At 37.3% G+C, this 25,234-nt stretch overlaps 1 protein-coding gene across 1 annotated transcript in view; it reads left to right on the forward strand.

The window, feature by feature from the left end:
- Window positions 1-4,149: 4,149 nt before the first annotated feature.
- COL2A1 (collagen type II alpha 1 chain) overlaps window positions 4,150-25,234 on the forward strand; it is a 69,725-nt gene continuing 48,640 nt past the window's right edge. Inside the window, exons 1-16 of the mRNA XM_082245826.1 lie at window positions 4,150-4,489; window positions 8,148-8,354; window positions 9,437-9,453; window positions 9,829-9,861; window positions 9,954-9,986; window positions 10,093-10,146; window positions 10,891-10,990; window positions 16,648-16,724; window positions 18,753-18,797; window positions 18,895-18,948; window positions 20,809-20,862; window positions 22,074-22,127; window positions 23,121-23,174; window positions 23,256-23,309; window positions 23,464-23,508; window positions 24,087-24,140. Coding sequence (XP_082101952.1) covers window positions 4,393-4,489; window positions 8,148-8,354; window positions 9,437-9,453; window positions 9,829-9,861; window positions 9,954-9,986; window positions 10,093-10,146; window positions 10,891-10,990; window positions 16,648-16,724; window positions 18,753-18,797; window positions 18,895-18,948; window positions 20,809-20,862; window positions 22,074-22,127; window positions 23,121-23,174; window positions 23,256-23,309; window positions 23,464-23,508; window positions 24,087-24,140 — 1,032 coding nt within the window. The 5' untranslated portion in view covers window positions 4,150-4,392. The remainder of the gene's footprint in view (window positions 4,490-8,147; window positions 8,355-9,436; window positions 9,454-9,828; window positions 9,862-9,953; window positions 9,987-10,092; window positions 10,147-10,890; window positions 10,991-16,647; window positions 16,725-18,752; window positions 18,798-18,894; window positions 18,949-20,808; window positions 20,863-22,073; window positions 22,128-23,120; window positions 23,175-23,255; window positions 23,310-23,463; window positions 23,509-24,086; window positions 24,141-25,234) is intronic.

The raw sequence follows: 25,234 nt of genomic DNA on the forward strand, positions 1-25,234 counted from the left end.
TAGGATTTTTTTTTCAAGCCTTTAAAAAACTGTATTGCCCTTTAGTGTAATGATTGTGCAAACATAGCTGTGGTTCTTTCACTCTGGAATCAAATGAGCACAGCGCTGCATTGTTGGAGCCACATTCCAGGAAGCAAGGCCTAGATTGCAGCTAGTGGGAAGTATCATATGACATTATGCTGCATAAGTAACCAATGGGGCACTCCCCATGCCTGGTACCTAAAAAGATCCCTAGAGGTGATAGTACAGCTCTCAATGTATTCCGGTCATATGACCTATCGGCTGTTTGATCCAGGTTATTCTTTTGGCTTGTTGTGAGACTCTAGAAATCTGCAGTTTCCATAATCCCCTATTACACCTATGTTGTAACTGTTATTTCTTTATTTTTAGTACTGGACTGGTGAACCACTGATGACACTATTCATTCGACGTGCTGCTTCTGAGATGGCTCCTTACTGAAGTACACAAAACAGGAAACTCTTTGTAATGACATTTCATTTATTGAAAGGTCATTCGACCCACAGCTTATTTTTCAGTTAGAGGTGGAAGCTTGTGTACTTAAAGGGAATTTGCTTGGATAGAATCATGGGAGCTGCTATTGCTAGGCTGTCCTCTCCACCTTGCTTTACTGCTTAGCCCATCACTGGTCCAGAACAAACATGAAAAAAAGATGTCCTTATTTTATGGAAAACTTCAGGGCTGTCATTGAGCTGGAACATGCACGGACATATTGGGGTTGATTTACTAAAGGCAAATAGACTGTGCACTTTTCAAAGTGGAGTTGCACTGTGCAAGACCAGTTGCTTCGGAGCTTAGTAAATTAGTAGAAGCTCTGCTGACTTCCATCATCCAATCACGTGCAAACAAAAATGCTGTTTTTTTTTCTTTCCTTGCAATTGATTGGGTATTCTTTGCAAAGTGAAGCTTTACCTCATTTACTAAGCTCTGGAGCAACTGCTCTTGCAGAGTGCAACTGCACTTTGCAAAGTGCACAGTCTGTTTGTGTTTAGAAAAAATTAACCCCAATATGTCCGTTCATGTTCCAGCTCAATGACAGCCCTGAAGTTTTCCATACAATAAGTCAGAAATGGCAGCTCCAATATTTTTTTTTATCTTGAAAGATTCCTTTAGAACACTCATTGACTAAAATCTCCTTGGAATACAGGGGGAGATTTACAAAAAATGGAGCACTCGGAATCTGTTGCATCTGTGCATGGTACCCAATCAGCTTCAATCTTCAGCTTGATCTTTGGCAATAAAACCTGGAAGCTGATTGGTTTCTTTTCTGAGCTGCACCAGATTTTGCACTCTCCAGTTTCAGTAAATCTCCCCCACAGTAACAGGATCCTGGTTCATTGTCCCCATAATACAAAGGGGGTTATTTACTAAAACAGAAGTGTGCAAAATCTGGTGCAGCTCTGCATAGAAACCAATCAGCTTCCAGGTTTAATTGTCAAAGCTTAATCAGCTGCACCAGATTCTGAGTGCTCCATTTTTATTAAATCTCCCCCAGAGTCTCACTCCCCCTGCTTCAAATGAATGTAACAGGTGGATTGACCTGGGTATTCATGTGCTGCAATTTCACCTCTGAAGTTCCACAAGGTTTAATGTGCTCAACCTGTGGCCCTCCAGCTGTTGTAGAACTACAAGTCCCATCATGCCTCTATATGGACTTGCTGAAATAAAGGTGATTTTACTGGACATGGGGCCAACCAAAATTATTTTTTGCTCATTGGAATCCACGATGGACAGGGCCAGCACCTGGTCTGTGTGTTAGTGGAGATGGGAGACTGACCTAGAGCAGTGTTTACACACATCATGCCTCTGCCTTTGGGAGTCATGCTTGTAACTATCAGCCTTGCAACGCCTCATGGGTCATGTAGTTCTGCAACAGCTGAGGGGGCTACAGGTTGAGCGTCCATTGAACTTGGGTCAATGCAATAACATCTACCCAAAACTTTAATATCAGCTATGAGAGGACTAAACCTTTAAGACCAAGACAGCCACAATATTATCCTTTGTGAGTGACTGATCCCGTAGAACTATAAGACCTCTGAAAATAACGGAGCGCCCATATTATAATAAAACCAGATCCCAGCCAACGGACCTCTCCTTTCACATCTTTAAATCCCCAAAGTAAATATGGCTTAAACGATCCAATGAACCAAGCAAAGCTGTGGGTGCTGTCAAAAGAGGTTAGCAGATGTAATAAAATGAGTGGGTGAACAATTTGGCCAGAACCCATGAGAAGACTTCTAAATGAAGATTACAGCCATTGGCTAAACAAGCTCTCAGTGTAATTGGTTCTCTCCAGTCACACCCATGAGACCAGTTTTGTCCAATCAAACTTGGAAAGGAAATGAATCGCCACCAACTCTTTATGTCCCTTTAAGAATACAGAAAATGCTAATTATCCCTCACCTAGAATTCCACATTTGTAGGTGTCAGCTAATGCAAAATGATATTTTCAGGAGAAAAAAAAAATGAATAAAAGAAAGGCGGAATCATTGGGTGGAAAGGCTTAATCATAATGCTGGTACTTTTAACTGCAAATAACAATAGTACCTGAAATAAAAGCAAATAGAAAAAATAAAGATGAAAAAGAAATGTTGTTTAAGTAAATATTAATACACATTGGTGGACTGTTTGCCCAGATTCAGAGTGATATTATGATAATACTGACCCTTCCACCCAGCTATCGCATGTTAGATCTTCAGACTAAATAAGTCCTTTAAAAGGAAGGTTAGATGACTTCAATATTGTTGAAAGTATTAAGTCAGAATAGTAAGCTGCCAAGTAAATAAGAAGTGTTGTCTCATGGAACATCCAACTGGAACATAAAATGCCATTTCTGACCCTCCCTTACAGCACTTAGAGCCCAAAAGGGAAAAGCATACAAACATAGATCCCATTCAGCAGGACCACCTGGCCAGTCCCAGCATCAGCTTGAAAACCAATTCCCAGCTTTAGCCTGCAATAGATAGAAAGCTCATTCATGACATTCTTGTGATCACACTGCAGGCATTTTCCGCACTCTATGCATGTATAAAAATGCATGTTAAATGATGTTAAATGATGCTGAAATAAAGTAAATACCTATACATACTACAAGAAAAAAAAAAAGTTTATAGATGACAGATGCATGCTATGACAGATAGATAGATAGATAGATAGATAGATAGATAGATAGATAGATAGATAGATAGATAGATAGATAGATGATAGGCAGATAGACAGATAGATAGATAGATAGATAGATAGATAGATAGATAATAGGTAGATAGATAGATAGATAGATAGATAGATAGATAGATAGATAGATAGATAGATAGATAGATAGATAATAGGCAGATAGATAGACAGATAGATAGATAGATAGATAGATAGATAGATAGATAGATAGATAGATAGATAGATAGATAGACAGATAGATAGATAGATAGATGATAGACAGATAGATAGATAGATAGATAGATAGATAGATAGATAGATAGATAGATAGATAGATAGATAGACAGATAGATAGATAGATGATAGACAGATAGATAGACAGATAGATAAAAGTGATCATTTGCATATTTAAAGCTAGCATCTTGTTAATCCAGGTAGCAGATTTGTCAGCATAGGTACTCACTGATTGTTAAATGGATGAATAGATAGATGTAGATGGGACAAGAAAAATCTACACAGGGAAAGCTGAAGAAAGTCCCATGAGCTGACACACATTCAGAGCCCTGTGTCTGTCCCATAGCAGCAGCTATCCATAAGGCAGCCAGCCACTCTCTAGAGCCGTATGAACCTAGGAGACCTCCCTAGACCAGAAAACTTTTCTCCTGCAGCACAACCTCTCCAGACAACTTTTCAGCAAACTCAGGATAGGAGATCTGCTTTTGCAAATTGAACTTTTTTTTTTTTTTTTTTATCCTCTGCCTTGCTTCTCTGTAAATGGTGGTACTTTTTTTTTTTTTTTCTCTTGACAGAGGAATGAAAGAGTGTAGGTGATGGGGAGGCAGGAGAGGGGAGGGTGCAAGGGGACAGAGAGTGGCAGGCTTAGGAAAGGGACCCTTCAGCAGAAGGAGGGGTCTGGTGGGATGGGGAGAGGGCAGAGAGGAGTTGAGGGGGCTCAGATTTCAGCACTGCTGGGGGCAGGGGAGGACTAAGATGTGGGCATATACGTTGACTTCAAGGCACTCAGGACTATAACTTCAGTACCTTGGCCCAGAGCAGTTAGTACTAAGTTCTGCTGGGGCCTGGTACTGGATTCTCCCTCTTTTCCCAAGAAATCGGCTGCATGAAGACAAGATAACTTTTTTTGGGGACAGCCAACCTCCTCTCCTCCCTCCTCTTCTTCACTTTCTTCCCACAAAGATTCTGCATGTCTAACATTTAGACATGTTCAGATTTGTGGATTCAAGGACACTAGTGCTGTTCGCAGCCACCCAAGTCATATTATTAGCGCTTGTACGATGCCAAGACGAAGAAGATGTCCGTAAGTTCCAAAACTTTTTAACTATGGAAACTTTTTATTTTTATTTAAGGATTGTCTGTCACTGTGATCTGCATTTTGCTAGAGGATTTGTGAGTTAGCTCTGGCATTTAGCGGTAATTACTTTCCATCAGGGAAGGGGTTAATGCTAGCGGGGCTTTAAAGTTAATTCACTGCTATTCCCGATGTAGCCGGTAATTGATTGTCATTAGGGTGCATGGTTATGGCATCCTCTGTGCTGACAGCATCCTGCAGCGCTCAATTCATTTGGCAACTGCAGCGCAGATCGTGCTGCTGCTCCATCAGGACACCGAGCTGCTGCTGCTGCTGCTTTGTCTGGACGCTGCGCTGCTAGTTCAAGCTAGCAAAACACTAGGAGGGGGATTATTTAAAAGATGAACAGTCAGAATAGTATGTGCAGCAGTTGTGCATGGCAACCAACCCACTTCTATCATTCATTTTAAAAGTTCAGCTGAACAAGCAGAAGCTAGGAGCTGATTGGTTGCCATACACAGCTAATCCAGATTCTGTCTATTCCAATTTTGATAGCTTTCCTCCAAGGGGTCTCAAGTAGGAACTCTAACACCTCACTGAAGTGGCTCTATGTTAGGATGTTTGTAGTGCAAGCAAAGTGAATGGTGACTTACCAGCCACCCAAACAGTAATATATATATATATATATATATATATATATATATATATATATATGGATAGATAGATAGATAGATAGATAGAGATCAATCTATGTATGTATGTATCTATCTATCTATAGATATATACATATATATCTATAGATAGATAGATAGATCTATCTATCTATCTATCTATCTATCTATCTATCTATCTATCTATCTATCTATCTATCTATCTATCTATCTATCTATCTATCTATCTATCTATCTATCTATCTATCTATCTATCTATCTATCTATCTATCTATCTATCTCTATATATATATATACAGATAGATATATAGATAGATAGATAGATGGATAGATATATAGATATATATATAATATTTATTTTAAACTGATCTTAAAATCCTTAAATTGTTTTCCAGTTAGACAAGTAACAGCCCTCCACTGTGAAGGAGCTGAAGAGTTGTAAAAGAGACATTTAATGACACTTGGCTGCTGAAATTCCAATGTTTCCACTGAGACCTGCAAATTTCAGCTTTGATTGATAGTGAAAGCCTACAGCGATCAGCCACAGCACAGAGCCAACATAGGCATTCAAGTCGCTGCTGATCGCAGGTTAGGGGTAGTGTGTGTATGTGTGTGCTGAGTTCAGGAGCTGCATTCTTTCAGAAACTGATCCCTTTGCAAGTTTGAAGGAACTCAAAAAAAAAAAAAATGTCTCTAGGAGCCCTTGTGAATGTTGAAAAGCATTCCTGGGACACACATTAGATTCCAAAAGAATCTTAAAATAGCTTCACGCTCATACTAAACCATTGTGTGGCACTGGGAAAGCAATGCAGTATTTTGGGATAGTCTGATAATTGAGTTCTAAAGGTGCAGCGGTGTGCAGTTTCCCATAGCAACCAATCAGATATCAGCAGGTGAATGAGGTGAATGCTTATTGGTTGCTAGGGGATACTGCAGCATTGTTTATTCGTACCCTGTAACTAAATTTATCAAATGGCATGAATTTATTTTATTTAATCAAATATTTCATTATTACATGACCTAGTGTACTGTTTAATGAAGATAATTTAAAGAAAACACTTCTAATAGCTATTAATATTTATATAAGCTATAAATAATATATATATATATATATATATATATATATATATATATATATATATATAATATGCTTTTTATTTATCTCTATACAAAAATTACTCGAATATTTGTAAAACTGGCAAAAATTAGTGGAATATATGAGAAAACACCTGGCTACGGAAATAGTCTGGGCAATCCTTCTAGATCAATGCTGGAAGCTTTATTTCTTAGCAGAAATGCTTTAACTTGCTTGGGCAGGTCCCCAATGGTAAGAAAAAATTCTTTTACGAGCCTTTTAAGTCTTTGCATACTACAGATTGTAAAACCATTGCAGAGAGAGTATGGAAAAGGCATGTTGTCTTGACTATTTGCCACTTTTAGCTGGAAGCAGTCTCTTCTTCCATAAAGAAAGGTCTTTTTTTTTTTCTTTATAAAGAAACTGACATCTGCAAAAAAAAAAAAGAAATAAGTGTATAAAATTCTGCAGAAGCCAGTTACTAGGATTGTGAATTGGCTCCTCCAGGAAGATCTGTATAAACATACATATAGAGAAATTTTTGTTATATAGAAGTCTAATTCTGATGTAAACTGTCTACATTCTTAAAATGTGTAGATGATGTCCAGGAATTGCAAAGGGAAAGGGGCCTTCCGGGGAAGAGTAGCATTAGTTTAGTGTTCAGGTGAGCAAAGGCCCGATTGGGATGGTATGTACAATTCTGGGAAATGAACCTGTAAATTGTAAAAAAAAATTCTGTATGTCAGTAGCTATATTGATCAGGTCTGATTTGATAGGAGCCAACCCAGAATCCTCAGCATCTTAGGCATGTTTGAAGTGGGTAAGCCTTTAAGACATGTAAATATGGTTAAAAGCTGGGATGTGTAGACTTATTTGAAGACTCCAATTGACTATTGTGATGGTTTATTTGCACTACAGGGATTGGCAGCAATGGGTTCCAGATGGAGCTGAAATGCTGCCCATATTTATTTAAACTGGCCCCTGACAGTGAAATGTGAATTGAAACCTCTGTGTATTTTACAGAAAGGCCCATTCATTAAGGGTCCTCTGGGCTACCCAAGCCTAGGCATGGGACCCAAAGGGAGCTACACTGAATATAATGAAGAGCAATTCATGGAGAACTATGCTCCCATCATAGCCCCTTTGTCATTTTACAATGTATATTTTTGTTTTATTATGTTTTCCTTAAAATTAAACTTACTTATGTAAACATGCATCATATTTTGCCTTGTTTTAGTACAGCTTCTTCTTACAGCCATTGCATATCTGTCTAATGAACACAAGATACTAAATTATTACTTTATTTGCAGCTTAAATTTAATTTCTTTTTTTATTCATAAGCAAATGTGAAAAAAAGGCCCCATGGATACTTCGGACACTTTTCTGAATGACCTTAAAGAAACTTTCTGTTATTAAGGATCTCCATAGTTCATGCTGTAATATTATATTACAACTTCCTATAATTCAGGCCAACAAATATTGCGCTAGGGCATTCTCCTCCCTCTTACCCCAAGCATCCCCTGTCTAATCTGAACTCAGGTCATAGTCCCCTGTCTGGTACAACACTGCCCCTCTCTGGTAAATTACAGCATTACACCCATTTTTTAATTCACCTGCTGCTGCTATTGCAACTAATAAAATATATTTAGCATTGTAAAACTAATTTATGAAGAACTCTGCATAGGTATGCAAATAATATTTAGACAATTATTATGTAAGTGTAATTCTCTAAATATGTCATATATGTATATATACATATGAACTTGTGTATATATACACACATATAATTGCTGCAATATATGACAGTTTTATTTGACTATTGTATTATATTTTTCCCTTTTTATTTTATCCCTGCCTCTGCTCTCTCTTCTGCTGCCTCTTCCTACGCTTATAATCCCCTTCCCTTTACACCTTGGCACAGTGGATGCAGGGAGCTGCGTGCAGGATGGGCAGAGATATAGTGACAAAGATGTCTGGAAACCCGAACCCTGCCAAATCTGTGTATGTGACACTGGGACTATTCTATGCGATGAGATAATCTGCGAGGAAAATAAAGACTGCCCCAATGCTGAGATCCCCTTTGGAGAGTGCTGCCCCATCTGCCCAACTGAGCCGTCCACCACCAGTGGTCGTAATTTATTTATTTGTCTTCCATAAATAAATTACATGTTCATGCCTATGGATGGAATACCTTTCTGTAACAGACTGGGCATCCATGGGTACCAACTGCAATTAAAAAGGGCCCCTTGTGCTTAGCCTTCTGCCTTTAGAATACCAAAGTTCCCAGATTCACTAACCTATGTATAACCTCACCACAAATTGAGAGGGTAAAATCTATGCATACAGATACATTTATATATGTAACTGTACAAGAAAATCAAAGTTTTTATACTGTTTAATTAAAGATTTTACTAGAGCAGGAACAGTACTCTAGAATACTGTGTCCTTTTTTTGCCTTCTGTTGAAACCACAGGTCTGTACTTTTGCGGTTTACTTTGGCAGCCAGACTGGAAGCACACAGAGCAGAAAACCACGTGTAGCTATAAATATGAAAGGCGCTTTAACCTATTCTTGTCATTTTTGTTTAAAAGGCAGAAGACATATAATCAACGGGGATCCCTTTCTAATAGCTTACCTGCACAGCTAGCACTGTGATTGTAAACAGTAGTACCTATGATTACAGGTTCCTGTGATTAATGAGCTGTATCCTTGTGCTCATGTAGGATGTATAATTAGCAGTGCTATGTGCAGGTTTAATTAACATCTGTTATCATAATAACCATTGTTCGTATTTCTTTGTAACTAATAATTTCCTCCTTAACTCTAGATAACTGTTCATGTGAAAAATTGCAACTAACAGCCAGATTAACTAACCCCCTTTTATATTGTACCAAAAACAAAAGCCCTTTTCATGTTTCTTTATAATCTTCCACTGACCTGTGCCTCAGAGCTCTGCAAGCCAAAATGTACAGGCATGTAGCACATCCACTTGGGATGGAGGCGTGTGCTGGAAAACTGGTTTAGTAGCGGAAGTCCTGTGTCATGTGATTTAACACTTACCTTCTTCAAGTGAAGAAGGCCTTCATTGTATCTGACTTTTGTCTACGTTCTGATCTCTGTTTATTTGTAGTGTACTGTGTTTTCTCTTGCCTCAATATAAATTACTTTGTACTGATTTTTTTTTTTTTTCACTTTTCTTCCAATAAACAGGGCAAGGTATACAAAAGGTAAATTGATTTTTACTTTATACATTGAGAGTGATGAGTTGTAGAATAATAAACATTATAGAGAGCCCTCTCAACAGTATAGAAGTGGAAAATGATCCAGTGACTCAGCATTTTAAGAAATGATTTGGCATGTGTATCAGATAATGTAATATTAGAACTTTAGTTGTCATGCAAATGATAAACCAGAAACATGTGGTAAACACCAACAAGAATTCATTATTTTCTAATGAGATATGTCTTTGTAATATATATACATTTATATGATAAGTAATATAGGGATATTTATGGTTACCCTAAAGAAATATACCAATTATTGTGGGCAGATATTGTGGTCCATTCTCATTTAATTAACATTTTTCCTGGTTGATCTTTTAGGGACAGAAAGGTGAACCTGGCGATATTAAGGATGTAAGTACCAGTATCCCATTTCATACTGGTTTATTTTTAAAGAAAACATACCAGGAACATTTCCTTTAATAAATGTATCTCTTTTTGTACAGGTTGTTGCACCAAGAGGACCTCCAGGACCACAGGTATAATAAACAATTTCTAAAAACCCAGATACAGAACTTTAAGTATTCCTTTCCTAGCTCTCATTTTATATGCATTATATTAATATATTTTATTGTTGTTTATCAGGGTCCTGCTGGTGAACAAGGACCAAGAGGCGATCGTGGAGACAAGGGCGAAAAAGTAAGGAAATAGATGTGTAGGACCAAATAAAATAGATGCCAATGACCAATTAAGAAAAGAAGTATGTTATTGTACCCAGAGTTTAGATGCGCAGAAGCCCAGCAAATAGGTAGAAATTAGGCCCAATATATCTTTAATGCAGCTATTTTTATTGGTTAGTTGAGTCTTTTGACATTTGTAATTGTGGCATTCTTAGTGAATTTAAAATGTGCACCAGCCTTGTACAAATCAAGAGTAATAAGTCTTTATAAATGATAAAGACTTATACCCTTCCTTAAAATGATTGACATTATATCCATCCTATATGGATAGCCATCTTTGATGGCTTAGAAATCATGTGTTTGTCTTGCTCCATAACCAATTCAGTGTATTCATCTTATCTTAAGAGGGAGGGAGGGAGGGAGGGAGGGGGAAGTAGTGTTGTTTCTTTATAGTAGAGCAAGGTATTATTAGGGATTACTTTATAAATGTGTAAATTACATGCTTTGGACAGATAAAAACTATTTGTGATGGGTTAATAAGAGCTACTTTAAATTTGCATCATACATATGTTTGTTTTAATGTTCTTTATATAGCTGCAAATCATTATTCCTTGTCTGTAAATAATACCGCCATCTAGCATAAATGTAACACAAAGTGTCTAGCATAAATGTAACACAAAGTGTCCATTATGTATATTGGAAATTTCAAACTTCTTATTTTTTATGACCTGAATATAATGTGTCCATTTTATCTGCCACTAAGGGTTCTCCTGGACCCCGCGGAAGAGATGGCGAACCCGGTACTCCTGGAAATCCAGGACCCCCTGGCCCACCTGGACCTCCCGGACCCCCTGGCCTTGGCGGAGTAAGTAGGCTCAGCTCTGATACCCAGTCTTTCCCACAAAGCCACAAAGTTCACATCTCAGGGTCATATCAGCCTGGGACATTTGCTCTACATGGCTAAACCAACCTGACAGTGCTGAAAGACCTCGCTGTTACAAAGTAGCTTGTAACAGTCACTCTTTGTAATCAGGCAGTTTGTTTGCATTCCTCTGACACAAAATATCTTCTCTGCCCAGAAAGTTTTTTTTTCTTCCCTGGCTGGACACTGTACAAGCAGATGATTGTCCAACTGCAGACAGAGAGACAGATGCCTCATCATTATCACCAATGTGAAAACCCTAATGTAGATCAAAGTCATGCACTTAGACTCCTACATTAGTAGGATAGTTGGATTTCATTAGTAACTACAATTACACATTTCTGTAAAGTACTGCAATATAATTTTTCAACATTAATTTTCAGGTATTAAAAAATGGGTAACAGAAACCCTAAATATATCCATCAGTCTATCAAAGTCTTTTGACTAGTGTAGCTGGCTGCATTTGTAGTGTACAGATGCATTATATATTAGAAATGATAAAGCTGACTATATTCATAATACAAGTCATACTAGAACCTACAGTACAGCTGGGTCTGAAGTAAAAGTAATAAAGCCTTTCAGAATTTCCTCCCACGTAAACTGCACTGGAATACGTTCACCAGCCAAGAAAAACTTTCACTTTGTTCATTTCAAGCATCCAATGATGTCATGGGAAGTTTAACATTTTTTAATACTTCTTACCTGGAATCATTGGGCAGTAAGCGATTCCATTGAATGAAACAGTATATTACAAAATTGCAAATCTGTTACAGCTAATAGCATATGACAGATATATGTAAATTTGCATAGCATGTGGATGCTTTCTGTGAGCAGGATCAGGATAACAGCCTTCAAGCTCTCATCTTTAGTAATAATTTGGCAGTGAAACATCCCATGTTTTTACCCTCACAAGTTCCCTTTAGGATGTTTTTAAAAAACAAGATCTGAGCATTATCTTACCAAATACAGCCATGTATTCCTATATCTAGGACTGGATTTATCTTTAGACTCAGTAGACCTGTGCCTTTAGGCATCAAAAGCAGAGGCAGTTCTGTAGAGTAACCTGGCAAACATTTTTTGCCCATAATTCAAAGAAGTACAGCAGTTCTGATATAAAAATATATCACAATAATCCAAACCTGGGTAGGACCAGTAAAGCAAGAAAAAGTTCTGTGTGGTGCCCGTACAGGGGTATGGTTTTCGGAGCCTAAGGTTGTATGCCTACATTCTCAAGTGATGGTGGCCAGTGATGTTGGCCATATCAAAAAATTATGGATGTTTGGTGGCCAGTCAGAACTTTCAGATGGCATAACAGGCAGGGTTCCCATAAGGCCAGAATTCTTTAACAAATTAGAATATTACATGGCCCAATTTTCATCTTACATCTTGTTTTCATTGGCCACAGGTATAATTTTTGCCCCTATGCAGGACAAGAAAATCATTGGAATGAACAGCTTAGTATTTCTAATATTCATCCTATATAGGTGCCTCATTGCTTTAGAACAGATTAGAGTAACCTATAGCCCTTCTAGTTGTAATAGAACTACAAGTTTCAGCACATCATATTGGAAAGCAACCGTTTTTTTCCCAATCAAAGAACATCAGTTTGCTCAAATTAGTCCTAGATTTAAAAAAAAAAGATGTACTAATGTAGTTGTACTGTAAATCACGTTTAAATATAAAGTGTATACAGACTACAAAGGTACACATCATTTATTGTGTTTCAGCCTAATTCAGAAATGTATGAAGTAGCTTCCTATAGCAATCAAACCAATTACTCTAAATGGCTATCTGATTGTTATCGGTACTGCACTTTGCACATACCTTCCTAAAGCACTGTTTCAATAATTAGGCCCGACATAGTTTCATGGCAAAGGGCATTATTGTTTCATTAGTATCATTTTTAGATATGTTTAGCAGGTCAAATATCTAATTTGTACATTTTAACAGTCCACAACTGGATGAAGGCTTATTGGCTGTTTGAAGTACAGGCACTATAGAATGGTCAATAATTCACAGTAAGAACTTGAAGAATGAAAGTGTTTAAAGTATATCCAAAGCAAAAGTAGTGTACTAGGGGAGAATTAAAGTTGTTGTCTGCTTTTCTTTACCACATTAGAGAGATTTCCTTTCACTTCCTGTGTTGTAGACTCAACATGAAGTGAGAGGATATATTTCCAAAGCAAGGGATATCCCTTCTTAGGCAGTTGACTAACAGGTTTTATGATGGGAAGATTTTTCCTCTGATGGGCCATACACACTATAAAATTTTCTTTAGATTTTTTCCTTCAGACTTACCAAAACCGTATAATATGAGGTCAAACCTAAACACTTTCAATTTGTATGCAATCAGGCCGGCCCTTGCACTACATAGAAGAGGTTAATCTAAAGGAAATCTGACAACAAAAGTTGTATAGTGTGTATCCAGCTTAATACTGTGGGTTTTATCCTCACTTTTCTTTACTGTCACACAGGTGATCAGAACAGTTGAATTGAGCAAATCTCCCAAGCAGGGACATAGACAGCAATACAAACCTCACAGCAATTCATTAAAAAAAAAAAAAAAAAAAAAAAAATATATATATATATATATATATATATATATATATATATATATATATATTACTCTTTAAGGAAACTTTTTTGGAAGAAATGTGGAAGCTGAAATATCTGACTTCTAAATATGTAAATGGTAGTCCCCTGGCTGTCATGCAGATCATCTGTCTTCAAAACTCTCCACTAATCAAGAGAGAGTGAGTTAGAAGTTCTGACTTTACTCTGTCTTTCCTAATCTTTGTCCTTGTTCTGGATTGGTGACTTTGAAATTATTAAAACAGACAGTAAAACAGTCAGGCAATTAGCATTTTTAGAAGGTGCTCAGCACTGGCAACCTTCATGCTTCTTTTAGAAAAGGGTTACTATAAACAGCACAGGAAATAGCAGGGTTGATTTACTAAAGGAGTACCTTTTCTATTTATTTTAGTGATCTTAACTTTAATCATCCAGTCACATGATAAAAAAAAAAAAAATCCTGCTTTTTTTTTTGTTTTTATTTCATCTGAGAATCCCTAGGTGTTCAAAGTGAAAAGTTCCCTTGGCTTAACGAACAATTTTCCTGTCACAAACACAACCAATTAGTTAAAAAAATACTCTTCGCTTCAGCGCATTCCCAGCGAATAACAAAAAAAGTTTTCCAATGAGACTAGTTTACACCTCTGTGTTTCATTGCAATGTCCTGAAAAAGGTGCTACAGGCTGCATTTTTCCAATGCAATATGACTTTAAAAAAAAAAAAATGGAAAAAGAAAATGCAAAAAAGACACTTGCAAAAAAATTCCTTGCAATGCATTAATTCCTTGCAATGCATTAAAAAAAACAAATGCCAATGTATGTGAATGCACTTGCATTAATACAAAGAAAATGTGTTGTGTAAACTGGCCCTAACACAGATTTAGTGCCCCTAAGACAAATTGTCTTATATAAAATTCAAAAACCCAGAGCAACCAATTACAAATTGTATTTTACTGCTCCATATATTATTGGTTGCTGCACAACCCTGAAGCTACATTAAGAATCTCCTAATACAGTAACTTTATGTAGAAAAAAATCAGAACACTTTTTTAACTATACTGTAATCACTAGCTGCTATGATAGTGTAACTTATATCTGTAGATATTTTGGGGACTGATCCCCCACCCTCCCAAAACACACACACACACACAATTTGAGAGGTTGCCAGTCAGTTTTATCCACAGAGATCTGTGTGACAGAGTGTGAAAGTTCAGTTGACAGCCAAATAGTGTACACTGATTGCTATGGTTAGTAGAGTACATTATGGTCAATCTGTTTAGTTTAACTTTATAAACCACGAGCTGAAGTTCTGTCTTTATACTGAGTTGGTTCACACCTGCTGTACGTAGAAACTAGGCTTGCAATGGCAAGCCTGGATTCCATGTGGACCTTCACCAATAGCATAAAGAGCAAACCCAAGTCAGGACAGAAAATGAGAAGACAACCACCGCTCCCGGTGCTGTGGGTGCTGACCCGGCTCACCACCGCTGCAACAGTAGAAATGAAGGAGAAATCGGCCACACACCACCAGCTGCAAGAAAGATGAATCCTTTATTAACATACGTCAAAGGCACACAGGATACTAAGATAGACGCGTTTCACACTTTTCATTGTGGTGAACAAGCACTTTGAAAGTGTGAAACGCGTCTATATCTGTATCCTGTGTACCTTTGATTTATGTTAATAAAAGATTCATCTTCCAAGCAGCTGGTGGCGAGCGGCCGATTTCTCCTTCAAGTCAGGACAGAGGTACAATATCAGGAGAACTTTAGGCTTACATTAGGGAATGATTTATGTGGGAAAAAATATGTCCAGGATAATAAAATAAAGGATAAACTGCCTACCTTAAAAGAAACCATGTCGCTTGTCCATTAAGGAAAAAGTGAAATGGTCTATGTAAAGCCCACTTACTTTATCACCTTATACTTACCTCTCCAGCCGTTGTCCCCCCATTGCTTTTTCTTCCCTGGCTGCCACTACAAAATACTCAGTGTTACAGAATATTTAAGATTTCTGTCCTCCTCCATTGTTTGGGCCCTAGCAACCGATCATTAGGCCTAAGTACTATCACATGATAAAGGAGGTAATATCAGATCCAACAACCGGATATACTGGTGGCAGCAGAGATAGAAGTGGTGGTTGAGTACTGGAGAGATTAGCATAAGGTGGTTAGAGGTGAGCTTTACACAGACCCTGACACTTTGACCTGAATAGGCAAGATGGCAGGGTTCTCTTTGATTTTGTCAGAGCTTAACCTTTGTAGGCCTTTATAGGCTTTCCCAAAAACACAAGGACACGTGTTCTGAAAGAAATATGTAGGCTGCCATTGTTGACATCTTCTGAAAATGGTAGTTACGTGGCTGTCATTCCAATTAATTGAAGCTGATTTAGAGTGAATACCTAATCATGCACAGATGAAATAGGTCACCAGAAATTTGCTTTTCACAAGATTGGTTAACTGAAATGAATGTTCACTTTATTTACCCTTTATTAAGGGAAGATTCTTAACTTTTTTAGTAAATCAGCCTTATTGAGTTCCATACTTTTTATGTTGCTGACTGTAGCATTTAGATCAGAGGTTCTGCCTTAAGTCTGACTTCACTTGCTGCATGCATGTTCCATGTTAAGGACTCAGAAAGTAATAAAGATTAGCATGGTTGCCTGGCAGCTAGATTTTTTAGAAGGATGTAAGCAATTTCAGCTTCCAAATTTCTCCCAGTTCATAATCCTTCAGAAGCCATCTAATGAGTTATTTATTGAAAAAGGATATGTTTTAAGAATTACAGAAGTTCACAGCCCTCAAGATTTGAAGGCCTGTCTAGGAAAGTAGATGCCCCAGAGAAGCCTTGAAAAAAGTCTAACATATGACCTGACATCAGGATTACCTATACAGCCAATCTTGGCCTTGTGATACATATGTAAATGATACCGTTGGCAGACAACTTTTGTTTTAGATGTTGCAGTTAAAACAGTGCAATGAATATTAATGATGTAAACTCTAACTGGGATATTTGTTTGTTTCTGCAGAGCTTTGCTGCTCAGATGACAGGAGGCTTTGATGAGAAAGCTGGTGGTGCTCAGATGGGTGTTATGCAAGGACCAATGGTAAGTATGTCACCTATATCTATTGCCTGTGCTCTGTGGCAAAATATATAGGGCACTAAAGCTGGCCATACAAATTTCATACAAACATTTTCATTTTTGGAACATTTGTAAGATTACATAATGATTAGTCAAAACAATGTTAGTTTACAACCATGGTGATAAAAAAAATTTGAAGGATGGAAAATCTTTCTCAAACTAAATTCTAACTGTGAATGTGATTTTTGTTTAGGAAACATCTCTCACATTGTATGAAACCTGCTTATTATATCTGAAAATACATTTAAATAGCAGGTCTGGATGAAAGGCTTTTGGATGAAACTATTTGACTCAATGATGGCAAGCAAGCACAGTTTAAGAATGTTCTGATGTGAATTCTCGTATGAATGCTCTTACAAATGTCTACTACTGTATGGCAAGTTTACGACTGGAGAGAAGGAGTTGCTGTCTATATACTTGCCAAACACACAGCATTCCTGTTCACCACTATATAAAACAAAATTACAGCCTCGCAGAAAGACTATTGATTATAATAATCCTGAGCAGACTCTCTAGATACAGGGATCACCAAACTACGGCCCTCCAGCTGCTGTGGAACTAAACGTCCCATGAGGCATTGTAAAACTCTGACATTCACAGCCATGACTAGGCATGATGGGAATTGTAGTTTCTGAACATTTGGAGGGCCGTAGTTTGGAGACCCCTGATCTAGAGGAACAGAAAAACACAAACACTGTTGATCTCTACTAAGTTGTAATGAGCAAATATAAACTTAAAAAGATGATTTTTTAAAACATTCATAAACATTACCTATAACAATATGTTCACGTTCCTAAGCATGGATAATAACAAATCTATAATATACCTTTAATTATGTCCTGTTATATTAAAGACATACCAAGAAGGATGTTATTAATATAGCATTGATGTACACTGTGGTGTTTTGTATAAACACAGCAAATAAATTGAACTTGTGCTTTGCACTTTTAGGGTAAAGTAATGTATCCACTAGATATCTTGCACACATTGCTGCAGATACTTACCCTCCCCTACCATCCATTGAAGTCCCATGCTTCACCATACATGGAAGTACATTGTACTTCCTGGTATAATTGGGCATGTGTCTCTCTGACCTTCCTTACATGATGCAGGGTTCAGCACCTGAGTGGTCAGTAGCCAGGCCAGGGCACTGCCATGGGGATGGGGGAAAGGCCTTAGCCCTGTGTAAGCTCCAAGCCTTTTCACTGGGCTCTGGTGGCCATACAGTGGAGGTGAAGGAGAAGCATGGCAAAGCTGTCAAGAGCAGAGGATGGGGGCATTTAAATAAAGTAATACATAGCCTGACTTTTAAGCAGCTTTCATTAACATTATTTTATTTTTTCAGAACTGCAGAGGTTATTTAATAAGTATTGGTTAGACAAGCCAGGGCTCCCCAGTTACTTGAACTTATATTAACACAGTAGCTGACATTGGTTGCTCTTTCTTGTTTTAATTAATTACGTTTTCATTTTTTGTGTATAAAAGGGGCAAGACTTTACAATTACCACAATGTCTGCAGTGCCCCAACAAACAGCCAGACAAACCCGTAACAACTCTACATCTACACAAATTAGACACAATTACCTTAATTATTTCCTTTCCTAACTAAGTCGTGCATAATATATCAATAAAAGCAACCACAGACCTGTAAACATAATGCGGGATTTGTTTGGAGCTGGACAGGACTGCTTTTAAACACGCAGACATCGGCTGCTGCTTCATAGAATCCCCACTGAATTCCTCCAGGAAATGTCTACACTCTAGCCTTTCTTGGCAGGCAGTAAATGAAATCAAGAACTTGTAAACATGGCTGCTGTCCAGGCCAAAAGCCTCTAAGAAGCTGTGCTAAATAAATATAGATGTGTTACTGAGTAAAAACAAAAAGCATACAGTTACATACCAGCAGTGCAATACAGAAGGCCATTGATTCCCTTTTTAAATAAGGCTTTACTATCTAGGTTATAATTTAATCATGTTTTATTTATATCATAGGGCCCTATGGGACCTAGAGGACCCCCTGGACCACCTGGCTCTTCTGTAAGTATTTATATTATGCAAATGCCATAAAATAAGGTTTTCATACAATATATCAGCTTGCTAAGTTCTTATTAACTCTATTTTATTGCATTTTTAGGGACCTCAAGGTTTCCAAGGAAATCCCGGTGAGCCTGGTGAATCTGGTGCTGCTGTAAGTAATATATTTAATTAAAATGTTTACACACATACACACACACACACACACACACTGTATTGGAGCCTTTCTGGACCCAAGAACTAAATTCTAAAATATAATCTTTTGCCTCTTACCAGTCCTTAGATGTGGGAGATGCATTCGTTGTTTTGTTTTTTTCAGGTGTTAGTTTCCTTTATTTTTACCGGATGATCATGCCAGTAACACACTTCCTCTTTTACCGTCACAACACTCAATCACTGTACTGCATCTATAGAAAAGCAGCACCCTAGGACAGAAAGTGTGTTAAGACTACAAATATATAGTTCATATTCCTATCGCACACCTTCCTGGTTTGTAGGCTCGTGTGTACTGGGTGCGGAAGCGATCACCAGTTGGCAACTGGATTAGTTACAAGTAAATACATATTTGCCAGCACACCAAGGATCTTGCAAAAGCAATCCCAAAAACTTTATTCAAGATACGATCACATCAAAAAATGGTGCAACATTTTGGAGCCGCACAGGACTGACGAAGGGGTCCTGTGCGGCTCCGAAACGTTTTTTGGACTGCTTTTGCAAGATCCTTGGTGTGCTGGCGAATATGTATTTACTGTTAAGACTACAAAACACCTCCCCTCCCATCAACTCTATAAAGTAAGGGGAGGTGTTCTGTAGTTCACAGGTTGCCTGGCCAGAGAGATAACAGGAAATGTTTACCCTTATCATATAGAAAAAAAACAAAATTCATTCAATGCTATATTTCACAGACCAAAAGGGAGAAAATGGAAGTGTATATCTAGGGTTTGTATATTCATAAACACATCCATAGCTACATACTATAATACTGTCCTACTTGAACAGCTCTTGATCTATTCCTTATTGTACTGACATCCAGGCTACTGGTACATTTACAGTATAAGCCATTTCAGGCTGTGCAGAGGTCTTCTACTCTATACCCCCCAACCCCTTGCCAACACATACTCCCAATTAATGCACATGCCTTTATACCCAAAACATACACACCCACAGTACCTTTATAATAACACATATGTTGAGTATCAGGGATTTTAGGCAGTGGGACAGATATACTCTATTACTCCATAATGACTCTGAACATGGTTGAAAGATGTTCAGAAGTAGGACATTTTAAGATCATTCCACATGGATCATTAGGTGATTCATAAAATGTATCTTGCTGTCAAACAGACTTGACCCACATTCGATAAACTACACACTATTGTTTTGCTATTCTCTACATAATCTTCACCCAACATTAACTTTTTGTGAGCCATCAATTATAAATCTGTATGAAAAGAACATCTTGTCTGCCCAAAGTATATAAGCATAAGTGTATTGGCTCTTTAAAACCTATCATTAATTATGTATGCTATTGAAATCTTGTCACACCATAATGTAGCAATCATCAGTATAGTTATTTCAGCACTTGAACAAAGTGCTATTGGTGACAACTTGTCTGCATTCGTGATTAGAAGTGAAACACATTTTCATGGAACATTTAAGTTATAGCTTCAGCCTGACATCTGTATTGTATGGTCTGAATGGCAGACATACAGTGGAATGATGTCTTTCAAATACTGTGAAGCATAATTAGGGTGTGGGCGTATAAAGTGAGCCATGCACTGCCATATAACATGTTCCTTCTTGGAGTGAAGAGTGTAATATTTGGGAATTCTACTAGCTATACTATCATGGCTTGTGAACAACTTGTATAAATATAGTAGATAGACATGTTTTGGGAATGGAAAGTAAAACTGTTCCAACTTGTGGACAGTGGAGGGAGCACTTCTGCCCAACTTGTCATGCTCTTTAAAGTTTCTTTATATTATCTCACGCTCTTGTTTTGTTTATTGTTTAGGGCCCTATGGGTCCCCGTGGTCCTCCTGGCCCTGCTGGAAAGCCTGGTGATGATGTAAGTTTCACAATTTTGTGTTTTTCTTTTTCAATAAGTCCAAAATATGTGTAATATCAGTGCCATGACACCTGAACTTAGCATGCGTTAAGATGTGTTAGGCCTGATTTAGAAAAGTATGTTCATTTTAAACATCCAATTATGTGAAGGAAAATTTAAATTGCCCTGCTCATAATTGGATGTTTAAAGTGAACGTGGCTTTATGTCATTTCACTTTATACTTTAGTATATTAAACCCATTAGCCATTATAAGCCTTCTCTGTCAACAGTGGGGTTGATTTACTAAAGGCAAATAGGCTGTGCACTTTTCACAGTGCAGTTGCACTCTGCAAGTGCAGTTCGTTTATGACTTAAATGCAAAAAATACCCAATAACATGCAAGGAAATTAAAAAAAAAAAAACAAAAAAAACAGCATGTTTGCTTGCACATGATTGAATGATAGAAGTCAACAGAACTTCTGCTCATTTACTAAGCTATGGAGCAACTGCACTTGCAGTGTGCAACTGCACTTTGCAAAGTGCACAGTTGATTTGCTTTTAGTAAATCAACTCCCTTGTCCTTACAGATACCCATAGATATGGCCTTAAAATACAGGTGATTTCAAACTAAAGGATCTATTGTCTGAAGCTGCCCACACATGCTGCAATCTAGTTGTACAATCTCTGTGAAACCTCCTTTAGATTTTCTTACAACGATGTAGTTTGAGGGCCTGCCTAAACAAATTATTCAAGACAGGCCCTAATATTTCATATCTGTTGGTAAATTTAATTAGGATTGCACATATAGACATGAGATTGTTACAATCAGCCCGAGAAAGATCATGCTTTGAAAGGTCTTTCACAGGTCTGATAAGCACTGTCAGCTGTCTATAACTAGTCATAAAGATGTATGGTAACCCTACCTGTCAGTTTATCCAATAAATTGTACAAGCATTTATTTGGTCTTCTATATGACATAGAGTCTAGCATAGTTTGTCAAATGCTTGGTCTTCTGTATGGATGTGACAAAGCTAAATATGAATCATTTGGCAAAGTTGGATTGATTGCTACCAAAATATCATAATCATAGTAAGAACATTGGTATTGATATAGTAAGAACAGAATTAGCTGTGATATTATGTTATGCCATTCCATGTCATTAAGCTGGGGCATACAATTTTATAGAAACCATCTATCTATGCCATAAACTAATGTTTAATTTACTCATACAGGGTGAAGCTGGAAAACCTGGCAAGTCTGGTGAACGTGGACCTCCAGGACCTCAGGTATAAAACATTGTATTAAATTGTGTGTCAAAAATAAGCTCATCTTTTTTTTCTACCAACACATATCATAGTATAAATCTCCTATGTCCTCCATAGTAGCTATATGCTAATATATAATTTAATGGCCCAACAAATGTATGGCAGAGATGCAAGATATATCACATTGATGTAAAATAGTTCACATAAATGTAAGAAGAAGATGGCCATTGGAAGAGCTGATGGAACTTGTTTGATCCTACTTTCGGAAGGCCCAGTGATGGACATTTCATAGGGAAGAGTTCCCTAAACCACTGGTGAAAGATGACATCACATCTGGAATATTTTATGGTACACTGGTGGACTATGGATACTGCTATAATAAATGGTGGAGATAATTAATGGGAGTAACAGAATATTTGTGGAATGGGTCATGTCACGCTGGATAAATAATAACACTGTTAATGAGAAACATTATTAATACTACTGGAATAATGCTTCAATTTATGGAAACCATCATGCTAGAATGTTGGAGCACTGACCCCATTAATGGAAAGCAGTATGTTACAGAGGCTGATCAGTTATCCTGCTGATAAGGAACATCATGTTTTTCTCCGGGAATACCAACTAGAAGACATTATATCTGACTAGTGGAAGACTGAAAGCATCTATGGGGGTACAACTACATTAATATGAAACGAAGACGGTGTTGTAACTGAAGGAACACTGATCCAATGAAAGAAGGAAATATGTCCTGCACATGGAGCATGAAATCCTTATTGGAAATGACTGTGTCCTGTGATGGGTCAGGCTAATATTTTATAATGCCCCAGGAGTGGAACATTCCAACTCTGACCTTAACTTGTGAAATATATACTTTAAATACCAAGTTACCCCTCCTATATATACATGGCTTTTAGAAATTAAACTCAGCACACCTTAAAACCAATGTGAATATTAGTGATTTGAATGTTAATGTATGATAATGAACATACCCCAATATTATTTATTTTCTAGGGTGCTCGTGGATTCCCCGGAACTCCTGGACTTCCCGGAGTAAAAGGACACAGGGTTTGTATTAAAATGCAAAAAAATAGAATGTGCAAGTGATTAAATTAGAACCTGCATGTAATCATATATGTCTGATTGCAGGGTTACCCAGGTCTGGATGGCACAAAGGGTGAAGCTGGTGCTGCTGGTGCAAAGGTAATAACCTAAAACCTAATTATGTTCTGTTATTTAGCAGTTTTAGTACAGTACAGAAAATGCTATTGTCTAATAGAAATATTCTTAGAATACACACAAAGTTCACGATAACAAATCTTATTAAACTCTTCTAATGTTCTTTCTATTCTTATAGGGTGAAGGTGGTTCTCCTGGTGAAGCTGGTTCTCCTGGTCCAATGGTAAGTTAACTATTTTGGTACATACCCCACGCCTAACTTTGGCTTTTTATTGCTCTTAATGCTTTTCATTTTTAATATACAATCTGAATCCAGGATACTTAAATGGGGTATTCCTTACAACAATAAAGTGGAATACTTTTAAATATATACTCTGATTTTGACCAATAGTGGCTTCTGTGCTCAGAACCACTAGCTTTTACAGACTTATGAACAATGGAAAGCCAGAGGGCTTATTTATTAAACAGGAGGAAGAAGACTGGAAAACCATTTTAACCATAGTTTTACCACTCTATAGTCAGACCAGTACAAAACCTATTTTGATTGGTTGCTGTGAAATGGGCAACCAATCAAAATAGTTGAAATGGGCAACCAATCGAAAAGTGTGATTAGGGCTTTGCTCCTTGTACTGTATTATTGAAAAAGCCAAATGTCATATATTCTATAACAGCATCTTTAAGTTCTCTGTAGAATAGCATCTCATTTTATCTCTGTGTCCTAATGTTGCATATATATTTACCATTCCAAGTTTTTACTCTTAAGATAAAATAAAGAATTTAAAAAATGCTCTGATTTTGTAGGGTCCCCGTGGTCTGCCTGGTGAGAGAGGACGTCCTGGACCTTCTGGTGCTGCTGTAAGTATTAATTAAGGAATTCACAGTATATGGTATAATTATGTTCAGTAGGTTGTTGTTAGGTCATAAAAGCTGCTGAGCTTATAAAAAGCCTTTTAGAGTCAGACAGTTTCTATTCTCCCCAAAAGAAATATATTTGCTTGCCTATTAAGTCACTTATGTTAGCTAGGGTTAGGAATGAATTAGAATTTAGGGACATTTTTCACAAATAGCAATACAGAAACCATCTTGATTTTCTAAAACTCATAAAAGACTGAATAGATGTAACTAAGGCACAAACAGAATCACTAAAACAGAGACAGGTGTCAAAGTTGGGGCAAATAAATATATAAAATAGGGGAGGTTTAATTTGCAGGTTTATTCAGTAGGGCACTGTCCACAGGCCAAATATTACCCTAGAAAATGTAAAGGAAATAGGAACATGAAACACACACCTAAGCATTGCAATATGGGTAACCTATTGGATCTTCATTTGGTCGACCCATCATATCTGATTAATAGACCAAAGGTTGTTGCCCAAAAAACAAAACAGATTTAAATAATTCCAAAAAATTGATTTAATTTGCTAAAGGTAATTCTACATATATATTTCTCTTGTTTTCTTTTGCTTCAGTGTTTCAAACCCAATCTATTACATGTGCTGACACAAGAACATAAATCCGTTATTAAAGTTTAAAACAAAAACAGTTTTTCATTAAGCCAGTAAAATCCTTTTTTTTTTTTCTAAATCCAAAATCCTCTGAATTATGAGCAACAAGACAGCTTGATAAGTTAGGATAGTTAGTGCATAGGTACCCAGCAGTCCCCTGAAACCTGCCCACAAAATGGCTGCTTCCAGTGTTTATACAAAGACTAATACAATTTACTTTAGATGAATGTATTCAGACATCCAAGCCACAGTACAATCATTGTTTTCATAGTACCATATCTACCTTTGACATATTTTTCAGGGAGCTAGTCTTAGATTACAAGTTGTTACATCTTTGAAGTTACATCTGTGAAAGAAAAACCTGACGTGACTTGTAAAAAGAAAACAATTAGGGTGTGAATAAGGATTATATTTTTCATTGAATGTGTCTCCTACGTGTACAGGC

The sequence above is a fragment of the Pelophylax lessonae genome, assembly GCF_965119305.1.
Source record: "Pelophylax lessonae genome assembly, chromosome: 2".
Classification (NCBI taxonomy): Eukaryota; Metazoa; Chordata; class Amphibia; order Anura; family Ranidae; genus Pelophylax; species Pelophylax lessonae.